We start from the raw sequence: 13,773 nt of genomic DNA, 5'->3' as shown, positions 1-13,773 counted from the left end.
TTCCCCAGTGACTTCAGCGTCCCCCTGGGAAGTTGCAAATTGCAATCATGTAACCCTAGGATACTGCAAATGTCATAAATACATGTTGGTTGCCAAGCACTTGAATTTGGATCTCTTGACTGTTGGGATCCTCTGACGGTTGTAAATGTGAGGATCAGCCCTAAGTTACTTTTTCCACCACCATCATAACTTCAAATGATCATTTAACAAATATCTGTAAATATCTGCAAATATCTGCAAATATCTATCTGTATATGACAGATCATATTACAATTCAAATTATTAAACATTAGAAATTGAATTTATTAGATAGCTAGTGTATTTTCTCCTAATTCTATTTTAAGTCTACTTTATTGTTCCCATTTTAGGTTAAAATTGCCTTTTATTGCTAATATACAAATGAACTGAGCTATTTGTTATCGTCCTTTGTGTGCAACTTTTTTTTTAAATTGGACATTTTGCTTTTCAGGATAACAAGAGGTTTCATAATGGTGCTGCTCAACGCAAGTTGAAGTATGAAGTAAGTTATAGCTTGTCAGCTTGAAGAAGTGCTAATATTAAATTATGGCATGCTCTCTAAGTAAATTTCTTAACATTTCACAGCAATTATAATTCTGTATTCCAGCAAGATTAATGGCGGCGGTAGGACAAGCCTTAAAATTAAATCTTCTAATATGGTAAAGATTTGGGTAGTTGTGATTGTGGTAATAATGTATTAACATTGACGCTACAACAGTATCCCTTTCAAATGTTTTCAGATCGGAACTAAGTTTATTGCTAGAAATAACTAATTACAAACTAGCAATACTGCACAGAAAATTACCAAATATCAATTATACCCATGGATTGAGAGAGAGGTCATTGTTCTAATCAAGAGATTAGAACCTAAAAGCAAGACAAGTTCAGCAAGACAACTGATTTAGAATATAATGCAGAAATATTATGTTCAGTATTGTCGATTTTTTTCCTGCTAGCAGCATATCTATTTAACAGATGAGGGGAATGATTTGCAATTTCCCACCTGCCTTGAAAATCACCAGAGTGGAATGGAGCTCAGCATGCTACAGTGGGAAAGGACGAAGAAAAAATCTCATGGTGCAAGCAAAAGTATATTCACACAATGCTGTCATCCTTACTTACAAAAAAACACAATCAGTTTCTTGCCAATGGATTTCATGTGCCCTATTCCAAATTAAAATGAAGTAAATATTGACCAAAATATTTTCCTAATTATTTCTAAAAAATTGGAATTATAGGATACAGACTTGATTCATAAGGTCATTTGGAAGGCTCTTGCTGATTTAAGGGTGTTGAGTCATCCTACAGAAAAGAAATGGATACTGTTCTAAACGCAAGATGATGGAAAAGAAGAATCATGGCTTTGCTTTTTGAATCAGATCATCTTCAACATAATTTGATTTTTGCTATTTAATACAAACATGCATATAATGATAAAATCACCTCTAGAAATTTAAATTTGAGTTACTTTTCTATTAAATATACAAAAGCACTTTTTTTTTTACATTTAAAACAGAAAAGAGAGCCTTGGATGTCCTTTCATGGCTTTCTGACATTGTCTAATGATGGCAGCAAATATAATCAGGCTGGAGAAGACACAAGGGTATCAAGAATCAGTAGACAGGACAAAGACATAGGAACATTTAATCCTTTCTCAAGGACAATTCAGGATCTTGGCATGACCCAAGAAAATACAAATCAAACGAAAGAGATCGAACAAGAGTATGTCAGTTGGAGGTATCCTGATGGATGTGGCTGGAATCAACCCAAAGACATTAAAAGCAAAAGAACATGCTCTGACAGTCCCCCAAAATCACTTTCTGACAGATCTAGAATGTTTGATTTATTAGGTAAAGAATCAACATTTCTTCACTCTGGAAACAAAAGTTGTCTTGGTAATCTTTGGGAACATGGGAACATGGAAACAGAATTTGATTCATTTTCTTCTGAAGGTCAGCCTGGTGCATCCCATTTTTGGTCTCTCCAACAATATTGTAACAGAATTTCTCAAATAAATCAGCCGATTTCAGACCAGACTTTGGATGAAAAAGCAACAAATGAAATCAAAAGACAACTACCTAAATCATTTTTTGGATCAAAGCAGAATTATGGGCTGGGACATCTATTTAACTTATTCTGTAATTCTTATCATGGTTTTATTTGTCAAGGATTCACAAATGGTTGGTTTTCTAAATGGATCAAAGATCTAGTCAGTGTCTATCACAAAAATGAGAAATGCACACAACTGACCTCATTTATCAAGAACTGTGCAGTTATTAAAGATGTACAACCAAATCTGAATTTAGGTTTGAAGGTAAATAGTGCAAGCCTTAGCCCAGGTAAGCCATTAGGAAAGGAAGATACCATGAATTACTTATCATCACAAATCTCATTTGATATGAATACAGTAAATCATGCTGTAGAATCTAGTAATCTTTGCAGAAATGATACATTGATTAGTAGCCTGGTGCTTAGGCAAAACTTTATGGACTTTTCAGAGGATCTTCTGAAATTGCAAGAATATTCTTTAGAAGAACTGCTACAATACTTGACGTCTGTCTTGCCAGAAATTTGTACCAAGACGAACAAATTAAAAGGAATATACTGGATTGCAGTGGGAAACTATAAAAAATCTGGACCGGAGCCTGCTTGCTTGCTTTTATATGATTCTGTTTTATATGCCATTATTCCATCAACCAATCAGTTAGAAAGCAATCAGAACTCTTTGGATATTTTTCATGTTTTCTCAATCAGTACTTTAAAAGAAATCCAAATTGGTTATGCTGGACAAAGCCTTACGCTTTTAGATCTCCATGTAGAAAATGTCATGAAACTATTCACCTTTAACAAATACTTTACACAAAGAATATGTCATGATATAATTAGTACTATATCTCCATTAGATCGTGCTTGCTTAAATCACCCACTCTTAAATGATGATCTGTTAAAACTTTCTGTTGATTGGACTTCAGCAGTCACCAACTTAATTTTGGAAAATAGCATGTGCCTATCATGCAATTTTGAGAATGACTTAGCTGACCTACTTTATTTACTCCATGAAAACATGGACATCAACAAACCTTTTTTAGGTGACATTCAGGTAGTGCTCTATACAACAGTGAAACTAGCAGGTGATATCAGATCCCTGATCCTTACTAATACTCATATTGGGCTTATAAAGGAAAACAGTGCCTTCTGCCTAATATCTAGAGTGCTGCATTCCACAGACAATCAGTCACAGTGTGCCCAAATTCAGCTACACTCTTTAAGTGAACTCAGATGTGTGATTGTCCCAGAGAAAGAGAATCTAAGAAAAATTGAGTTGGCATTTTCAAAAGTAAGTAAGACTAGTTCATCCAGTAGTTTACTGGGTGCTTCACAAGGAGAAAAAAATACCCATTTAGAATATGTTTCATCCTTTTGTCACAACCAAGCTAGCAATCAACCTCATATCTGGAGACTAATTTTCAGTTCAGATGAAGATGCTGTTAGACTAATGTTGCATTTGACAGGACAGTTAAGTTTAACTCCTCTTTAGAGTTCAAATACAACCTTTGGAGTGGGGTTACACAAGTATGTTTCTGTTTTTGTCTTGGTGCCTCTTGGTGAAAAAATGTACCAGCATTTCAACTTAGAGTAGTATTATAATATCTTTAATGTTTCTGATCACTATTGCTAAATACCGGATTCATGCATCAATATGTGCTTTTTAGGTTAATTAAGAAACACATTCCTCTTCTATACCTTTTTGCTTGTTGATTAGAATTCTCTAGCTAAAAATATAGGAACTAAATTTAGACTCACTTCCTTATTGCATCTATCTTAGACAATTTGCATTTAGAACACTTCCATTCAGACATAACTTTAAGGTTGAGTTATGATGACAATCATTGTACATGTCCGTACATCTACAATAAGGAGCTCAGTCTTCAACTAGCAATAAACAAATGGCTTAGTCATGGATTCATATGAATATATGTTCTCTGTCCTAGGCCAAAAAACACTTAGCTTAAAGACAGCTGCTTGTCTTTGAATATAATCTAACAGATTCCTCCTTCTCACCACATTTATTGCCCTATTTCCTTTTATTAATAAATTATTGTCTGTTCGGATAACTTGAATTCTTTTTTCTATGTTATATTGTCTGCTTCATGAGTTATTTGAAACTATCAATGTATAATTTTTCTTTCATGTATAAAGGCTGAATTCTGAATATATGCTGCAAATTAAGACTACTTAGCCCATTTTTCACTTGTTATGTGTGAATTACTGTGTATTGTTAGCAACTGCCTTAATAATTATTTCAGTGAACAGTAGTATATATTAACATTTTAAAAAACAAACGCAAAAGTATATAGGAAAGATGGATCTTGACAGAAGAATATAGTTTGCTTTGAAGTTCATATACATATATACATACAGAATTTATTGTTATAGTATGGTTCCAAAGTATTGGGGGGACATTTTAGCTTTGTTTAAATACAAAGTGGAAATATAAGACAGCATGTAAAGGAGTTAGAGCCAAGGACATTAAAGATTGCCTGTGTTTAGTTATTGCTTCAAGGATGCAACCGGATTCTTGAACAATGCAGCGAGACTGTTTACAGCACAGCCTTTGCCTCCAATTCTCAACCTTCCTCTTAATCTTCTATCTTCATTAAGTAAAAGAAATTAATACACATGTACATTGCTTCAGTTTCACTTATTTTACATATAAAAAGGGGAAAGGGGGAAAATGTTTTATAATTGATCTGGTTAGGTCAATTACAACTTTACGACTTTGCTCACTGGAATATAATTTAAAAGAATTGGCTTATTAATGAAAACCCAAAATAAAATTAATGTTTAAATAACTTCAAAAAATGCTCCTATACCACAGGATCACTTCTCATGTTGTATTTTGAGTAAAAAGTCCCGTTATTTGTTGAATTAATTTTTAATTTCTGCAATTAATTTTAAATTTAAACAAATTTGACATCAGATGCCAAAATGGTTTCCTACTTATTTTCATGCTTGGAATCTCCAGACGATTATTCCATGCTTTTCTTTATTTTTGAACATCTAATTTAATATATTTTAATAACTGTTTAGTTTAGATTTATTATTTGAAAAAAAAAGTTATATTCTCTTGTACTAGAGGGGACTCTGAAGCACTTAGTGCAACTGACCTATATCCATAGATCAAAGATATTACAACTCCAGGCTGCATCTATTAAAGCTGTCATGGGACTGAGGAAGTATGCTTTTTCTGTCAGGGTCCCCACCTTTTGGAACAGCAATCCAATCCAGAGGTACAGATGGAACCTCTCTCCTGGGATTCCGCTCTTTAAGATTGGTCTACGGTTAATTTGTTTATAAGTCCCCCTGTTATAGCTGTTTGTTACTGTCATGGTTGTATTAGTCTGATCTCTTTGTGATATTTTATGGATTTAACTATTTTATTGTTATTTTGGATTTTTATAAGCTGTCTAGAGACCCCAGGAGCAGGCAGTCATTTAATAGCATCAGCAATAACATTTAGACTTATGTACCACTTCACAGTGCTTTACAGTCCTCTCTGAGTGGTTTACAGCCTATTGCCCTCAACAAACTGGGTCCTCATTTTACCAACCTCAGAAGGATGGAAAGCCGAGTCAACCTTGACCCTGGTGAGATTTGATCAGCCAGATTGTAACCACATTCTAACCACTGCATCACTGTGACTCTTCCTATTAACTGATGTCTGGAAGTGTTTGTCAAAAAGTAGTCTGATTACAGGTGGCTTGTACAGATCTATCTTGTGCTGTACAACAGTCTCACCTTAGTTCATCGGTGAGAACCGGTACAGAGACTCAATCTCTCTTCCCTGTTAGCACTCTTTAACTTAGACCTTACTCCTACCCATTCATCAAAAGGATGCTAGCCAAAGCTCACTTTCAAACCCCTACCTCATATCTCCATATATCTTCCACATCATGTCTCCCCACATTCACCATCAGTCAATTTGTGAAAACAAATTCCTGGTGAAAATTGATTAATTGTAGCATGTAAGCAATCCAGTTCAGAACACTAACAGTAGTGAACGAGTCTTATGTTCAGTTACTAACCATGAATTCACACATGCCAAATGGAACCATGGAACTATGATTTAATAAAACCAAGCTCCAAAATAAGTGTGAATAAGTCATGCAAAATTCTTTTTCAATAAAATGGACTTTTATTTAACTGGAGTCCATCCATGCATCCCTAATCCATTAATATTCAGAGATTTTTCTTCAAGAAGGTTCTTGCCAATGTGTTTGTGCTTGTTACTATGTCCTAGTATACATAAAATAATTCAAGTTGTAAAAAATACTTAATTTGGAGCTAGTGAATAATATATAATTTATACAGGGTTTTAAAAATGAAAAGGGTGGAAAGGTATACACAAATGCAATAATTATCTTATTCTCTGAGAAACATGAACTCCTTTGTTCTTAAAGAGAAAAATATAAGGAAGTTGTGTTTAATTGGACTATGGTATAACAATTCCCAAACATCTTCTAGAAGAGCCATGTTTTTATCTGTTCTGGAAGACTACGAGGTGGAAACTAAATGCATTTTGGTAAGGAAGATGTTCAAAGAGGCTATAATTGAAATTATAACTTGTCATTGGGACTCCTTATTCCTCATTGGGACTCCTTATTCCTCATTGGGACTCCTTATTCCTGGGGATTCTCAGCAGACTTCCCTGGTTATGTAGGTAGGATGGCTGAAACTGTTGGGGAAAAAAATGGTCCCCACAATGTCCAGAGCTAATAGATCTTTTTAGAAAACAACCAGCACCTCGAATTACACTTGGAAACTTAATAGTCATCAGTGCAGCTTGTGCAACAGAGGTATAATGTGGCAGTGCCTTGACTGACCACTGAGTATGTGTACTGTTGCATGCTGGACCTGTTTTAAGTTTCTGGGTAATCTTCAAAGGTTGTAGAGTGAATCACAAGAGATTATGAGGGCAGTTCATCCTGTTCCAGATAAGAGTGCAGTTAGTGCACCATCTGAAGTTATTAAAAAACCCTCCTGGCCATGATATTTCTCTCCTCTTCAACCAAGAACTCTGAGTCCAGGAGGAGGACTTGATGGTCATGCTCCCTCCCTCTGATGGATCATGACCATGAAGAGCCAGAAATGGTCCAGTCCTGGAATCAAGTCATTTCATGCATCAACAAATTCTCTCTTGTTTTAGTTGAATGAATATGTTTTTCTCCATCCAAAATCTGATAGCCTACAGACACAGGTCGAGATTTCCACTGCATCTTCCAACAGGCCTGAGGTGAAGTTATATAGCTTTACTCTGCAACAAAAGGATTATCTTGGTATTTTCAAGCTTTCATTTCCCAGAATGTTAATTAAGGGTGTTTAAGATTGATGTTTGGCAAAATATTGCATTATTGCTTTTTCTAATAATGAGTATAAAAAAATAAATAGTTCATTCTTTTCAAGGAATTTGGAATCTAGTAACTTCCATTATATTGCTGGTATCAAAGACCAGTTCCAGCATGGTTCAGGAGGGCAAGTTTACATGAAGGCAAAACCTGGCATTCAATTTACCTAAGAAGATACATGATAGAAACTTAGATATGGAAAATTAAAGGCTCTCTCTAGGACAGTTCCCCAAAGGCCAATAATTTCAGTGCCAATAAATTAGCATTATATAAGCCATTCAACTAATTAATCTTACTGTGGAAAATCATCTGCAGAAAGAGTTATGTATGCCAAGAGTTATTTAGTTTAGAGTAGGGGTCCCCAAACTCTGTAGCTCATCAACCCCAACATGAAGTTTTAGATTGTTCATCAGCCACCAAACAAGAAAAGCACAATATCTGTAATAAATATTGCAACTGCACTTATATTACATTTTAAAGTAAAGATGAAAAATTATTTTAAAATCCAAACAAGAATAACCAATGTAAGAAAGTGTAATCTCTTTTAATAAATACTCATTTCAATTAAACTAGTTTTTTACATTTAAGCATTCAGTGTTAAACTGAACTGGGTACTAATTTTATATGAATGGTGCCTAAAATTGGATCAAGAATTTGATTAAAATACCCACCAATTATCAAAACATTGGATGATAATCAAGAGAAGATGGCTTAGACAATTATAAAATGCGCCAATAGTATCTAAATTAGGAACATAAGTATTAGCTGGAGGGAATTATTTTTTAACACTTAATTACCATAATGATAATGGCCTTTTACATCTGTTATCATTTTTAACATAAAGTGCCTTTATTAAAAGAGCCATACTTTTTTTTGTAAAACTACTAATATAAACTTAGCTCATCCAATCTTTCTGCTACCTAACCTTTATCGCCAATAGTTACATGTGTCTTGCAAAGATGCAAGTCTTGAGTCTTGTGAGCTTAACAAAGTTTGTTTTCCTTTGTCAGAGGTTTCCAGACTATTCATATTATTTAAAGACACAATCCAAAGAAATATTTATGCAAACAAAAAGATTGTTAAAAAGAAATACTAACACAGAGAAAACTTGGGAAACCCAACTAAAACACACTATGTAAGTTTTGAAATCTTGGAAGTTCACAGTGATGATAGGCCTTTCATACATCAACTTTTGATCGGGAAAATAGAAAATGAGTTATAACATGTACAAAATTAGCATATTAATTAAAATGGAACAGGGGACAAATAAGTATAGGTTCAGAATAATTAATTTTCTCCACAGCTGTTGTCATTCTTTCAGGATTCTTTAAATCATTTCATTCATGTTTGTTTGAAAGAAGTCTTAGCAAATCAGTGCAGTTTTCTCCATGATACAGAGAGCCTTAATGTATTTTATAAAAGAATTCCAGTCAAGGAATACCTATTCATGTATGAAACTGCCCTTTCTTTGATACCCACCTGGCTTGTCCCACCTTTTTGAAATTAGATGGCTAGCACTGTTGCCCTCTGTTGAGGGAATTCAGCTGGTATGAATTCTTTTCTCTCCTTCCTTTAGTCCCTAAGATTTTTCTACTCCCCCTCCCCCAGGTGTTTGAAGTTTTAAAATCTGTTATGATTTAAAACTGTTTCTATTAAATAGTAATATAAGATTTATATTATTTTATATTCACATTTTAGTGGTTTTATTTCTGTAAATTAAAAAAATTCTAAAATTAAAAATTATTTTTTTGGTGCATCCTACAACTTAAATTATGCTGCTTGCTGAATGTGTGTTCCTAAACCAAATGTTAACTCAGAACCAACCACCATTCCTGAGAAATGTTTATTCAGACTAAAGTTTATGTTTCAAGTAAAAGAATAATTCTATTTCTTATTTCCTGTGATAACACATTTTCAAGGCTGTCTTTCTAGGATCTGATGTGATTACAAGAGTCACTTTTACAATAAATTTTCTCCTTGTTTAGAGCTGGTGGAATTGTTCTAGAGCTATAAACATTTCAGTGACATCTAATTTTGGTAAGCTGTCAGTGATGGATACTGCTCTAGACAATAAATACAGAAAATGACTATATAATTTTGTTGGTTTTGATCTTGCCCCTGGATTTCAAACATAAGCTTTTGCAATAAATGTTTAATGGGAAACTTGTCTCTGTATTTTGTATTCATGAACAACTTGGGTAAACTATATAATCTCTGAAAAAAATCTAAAGATTCTGTTCATCAGATCCTCTTGTTCACTGATTCAAAGTTAGGAATAAGTGAAGCTTGATCTGCAGAGGCTGTATGGTTTTTGCTGTTTGCTATATGATGAAATATTATCAGAATGTTATTAAGTTACAAGATAGCAAAGTGCTTTTTTAAAAGAATAAAATGTTTGCAAAAATTCCAGATTACTAAAAGTGTTGCTTGATATCTGTTACATACTAACATTTTTTTCTGATCATAAAAATCTTGTTTCTGATCTTGAAAGCTTTTGATTGTGAATTGTATCCCAAGCTATACTACACAAGGAAATTCCTCTTTTATCTATAGTAGTTGAGGCCCAGTAGAGTTCAAGTTATCCAGTTTTCTCCAGTTCTTCCTTTTTTCCCATCATCTTGTTTTCAGAAGGTTGCCCAGAAAGAAGACATTTGCCTCCTTCTACTGATGGGGTTGTACTTATTAGTGCAATTTAATCTGTGCAAAGTATGGATACAAGCCTTTTACTTCTACTGAAGTTACATAAAGCATAAGACACATTTTGCAGTGGAATTCTTCAGTAGCTATTCTATATTTGAAAGTAATGTTGACCATTCACGAGAGAACTATATTTTGCTATCACACAAATCCTTAATTATCTAACTAAACCTGATTTTTTCTATTAAATAACATATTCTGGTTTCATGCAATTCTACTTAAGAAATGATGCAGTACTTAATTACCTTTTAATATTCATTTGATAGCGCATGTTCTGTCGTCCTGTTAAAACAAATCCAGATGACGTAAAGAATCCGGTTAAAATTAGCATCCCACGTTACATCCTTTGTGGGCAGGGAAAGGATGAGCATTATGAATATGAAATCAAGGTAAGGTAAATAATTTTTTTAAAATTTTTGTTGGTGTGCATTATTTGTCTACATATGGAATCTTTCATTGTTTAATAACTTCTTATGGAAAAGATTCAGTTTGGAAAGCAGACTGAGCTAGATTGTAACGCATAATCACCCTTTACTTTCTCTCTTTACTATCTTTGATCTTTGAGTGTGCCCATTCCTTGAACAGCAGTCATAAACCGTGAGTCAGGACCCCTTCTGTTAGGAGATTTTGAGTTGTTTCTAGCACCCTACAGGAAAGCATTTTTATGAGACATGGCATCAATTTGCCCCAGCCAAATGCCTTCTGCACACCTCAAAATACTGATTAGGAGAGGTATGGAGAGAATGTTTTAAATCAGGCTTGTCCAACCCGCGGACCATGGGCCGCATGCGGCCCAGGTCGCCTCGTAATGCGGCCCAGTGCCCACCCCAACCTTCGTGCCAGAGCCAGCGAGGAGGAGGAGGAGAGGCAGGCGCGGGGCGAGGCGAACGCCAGGCCAAGCAGCAAGAGAAAAGGCGGGCACCGTCAGAGCGCCACCTCCTGCTGTTGCCGCCGCCGGCACCGCCGCTGCCCCTGCCGCCACGGCCACGGCCGCTGCTGCCCCTGCCGCTGCTGCTTCTGCCCCCGCTGGGGGCAGAAGCGGTGGTGGTGGCGGGGAAGAAGCGGCGGCAGCGGCAGAAGCGGTGGCGGCGGCGGGGGCAGAAGTGGCAGCGGAGGAAGAAGCGGCGGCGGGGGCAGAAGTGGCGGGGGCAGAAGCAGCAGCGGTGGCGGGGGATGAAGTGGCGGCGGGGGCAGCGGGGGCAGAAGCAGCAGCAGTGGCGGGGAAGGCTTCTGCCCCCCGCCGCTGCTGCTGCTGCTTCTGCCTTCCAGTCCTGCCTCATCCAGCCGGGCCATTTGCAGGAGGAGAGGTAGGCGTGAGGCGGGCGAGCTTTCTCCCCCCCCCAAAAAAAATTTGGCCGGAAAATAAACTGTGATAAAAAAAAACTGTGATAAAAAAAAGTGATAAAAAATAAATAATTTTTAATAAATAATAAAAACATCTCACTAACTTCATTTCCAAATAAATTTAATATGTTAACTTTTCTATGGTTTTTGGGGATGATCAGGTATCGTTACTGTTATTTTATTTTATGTGCGGCCCAAACCAAATTTTCATCTTCTAATGTGGCCCAGGGAAGGTAAAAGGTTGGACACCCCTGTTTTAAATAGTTGAAGTGGGAGACTAAAGAAGATACAAACATGCAATTTTGATAAGTAGAACATGTAGGAAGTATTCTAAGTATACTATGCTAAGTAGTAAGAATACAAAGTATTTCATAGGAAGGTAACAGCATTCCCTGCATCTCGGCATATAGTCATACTGATCACAGAAGTGTCTCCGGACATCACTGGCTCCCTCAACTAGATGAGATGAGCATCGTCCCCCAGAGTTGGACATGACTGGACAGGGAAAACCTTTACCTTTTATGTACTAAATATAGAAGTTTGATATAATCCCAAGAATCTTGACAAACTAGGGTAGTTTTCAGCTTTACATTCTCCATTGTTTAACTCCATTGGATTTATTGTGTCATACCAGCTCTCTTGGTGTGATATCCAAAGTTGAAGGTGTAGGGTAGGATAGGATAGGATAGATGGGATAAGCTAAGCTAAGATAGATAACATAAGATAACCATTGTCACTTTTTTCTGTGAACACATTGGCACATATTAAAAAATGAAATTTTGATGCCTGCTCTCAAAAGATACACACACACACACACACACACACACACTGCTACAACTTTAAAAGCACAACTACAATGACGTGGGAAAATACCCGAACAAAGCTGAACACCATACATACACACACACACACACACACACACACACACACACACACACATATATATATATATCACCAGAGATGAAAATAAAAAGATGAGACTGATGATGGCAACTTTGCAGCCTTGCATTACAACCTAATCCTTTACTGCATGCTTCATTGTATCACACATGCTGCCAAAAGGGACAATTCTTTCTTTCCTCATTTCGAGGGAAAGCAGCAAGATCCTGTTGATAAGGCTGTTCTTGAAAATACTTGTTTTCTTAATCAGTTAATGCTGATGTATATGTTTTCCATTGAATGATCTAATACAGCAGTATTCCTATTCCATTTTAATTGCGTAACTTATCCAGATAATTGGCACTCTACCTCCTGGTTGAGGTAATGTCAAGTGATAAAAAGCCCTCCTTACAACAAATCTGCCCATAATCATAGAGTTGCCTCATGGGAAGGTGACTTCTATGCTAATGCAATTACATATTCAGTTTCTCCCAGCAAACTGAAAACATTGGTTTATTCTGCTCCAAGTAAAATTTTGTGTGAGTAATCATGCTTAGTCAGGGAAAATTATTCATTATGAGAAGCCTTGTAATATAAACCTTCACTATATGTTCCTTTTTTGTTAATTAAATTGTTTACTTTTACAAAACAGATATCAGTCCTAGATGAGACATGGGCTATATTCAGGAGATACAGCCGCTTTAGGGAAATGCATCAGACATTAAAATTAAAATTCCCAGAGGTAAGTTTTAATTTGTAAATGTATTATTATGTATAATAAATGTATAATAAAATTTTAATATGTAAATATATTATTATTTCCTTTTGGTTTATACCGATAGCAAATATTGGTGAACTTTCCTATTTAGTTTCTAAGAAACTATTACATTTGTGGCAGGAATTGTTATGTATATTTGGGGTTTGGGGCAATTTTTATTTTATGTTGATATTTATTTGGAGCACATAAAAGGGATTGCTATGCTGTGTTTCTTGAGAAAAAATTCACTTCTTAATTCCAAGATTTTCAGTCTTTATATGTTTCTTTGAAATTGTCAAACTTTTTTTTTTACAAGACTGTTTCTATGGAACCCTTCAGAGATCTTTTGGGAAAGTGATGAAATTAAATCTGCTGTTTCACATTCATGGAAGTGAATTAAAGCTAGCAGAGTTTTCTGCTCCATTAAGTGGACATTTCTTTATGTTGAAAAAAGGAGAGGCAATATTTTTTTTCCTTTTCATTTGTTTCATTTCATCAACACCTCACACTAATTGTATTCCCAGCAATTTGGAGCCAAAGTCTGGCTGCCCAAAAGGCAGGAGAAATGGGCAGAATTTACCTCCACCTCGTGAAAATGCAGGGCACAGTTATGAATTGAAATCATTACTTCTCTCTTTGTTACTTCTTTTCTACATTTTATTGTCTTTCATT

The 13,773-nt window shown here is 35.6% G+C and overlaps 1 protein-coding gene across 4 annotated transcripts in view; it reads left to right on the top strand.

Annotated features, from left to right (window-relative positions):
* KIF16B (kinesin family member 16B) overlaps positions 1–13,773 on the top strand; it is a 146,126-nt gene that overhangs the window by 78,506 nt on the left and 53,847 nt on the right. For 2 of the 4 annotated variants that reach the window (XM_026712865.2, XM_026712864.2), the window contains 3 exons: positions 470–520; positions 10,388–10,510; positions 12,997–13,086. In XM_026712865.2, the coding sequence (XP_026568650.2) occupies positions 470–520; positions 10,388–10,510; positions 12,997–13,086 (264 nt within the window). Of the gene's footprint in view, positions 1–469; positions 521–1,534; positions 4,704–10,387; positions 10,511–12,996; positions 13,087–13,773 lie in introns of those variants that run through there. The other 2 variants (XM_026712861.2, XM_026712860.2) reach the window with 1 other exon arrangement.

Source organism: Pseudonaja textilis, chromosome 1 (genome assembly GCF_049901715.1).
Source record: "Pseudonaja textilis isolate UNSWEBS1 chromosome 1, rPseTex1.2, whole genome shotgun sequence".
NCBI classification, from domain to species: Eukaryota; Metazoa; Chordata; class Lepidosauria; order Squamata; family Elapidae; genus Pseudonaja; species Pseudonaja textilis.
This window is presented reverse-complemented; position numbering and strand designations above follow the sequence as displayed.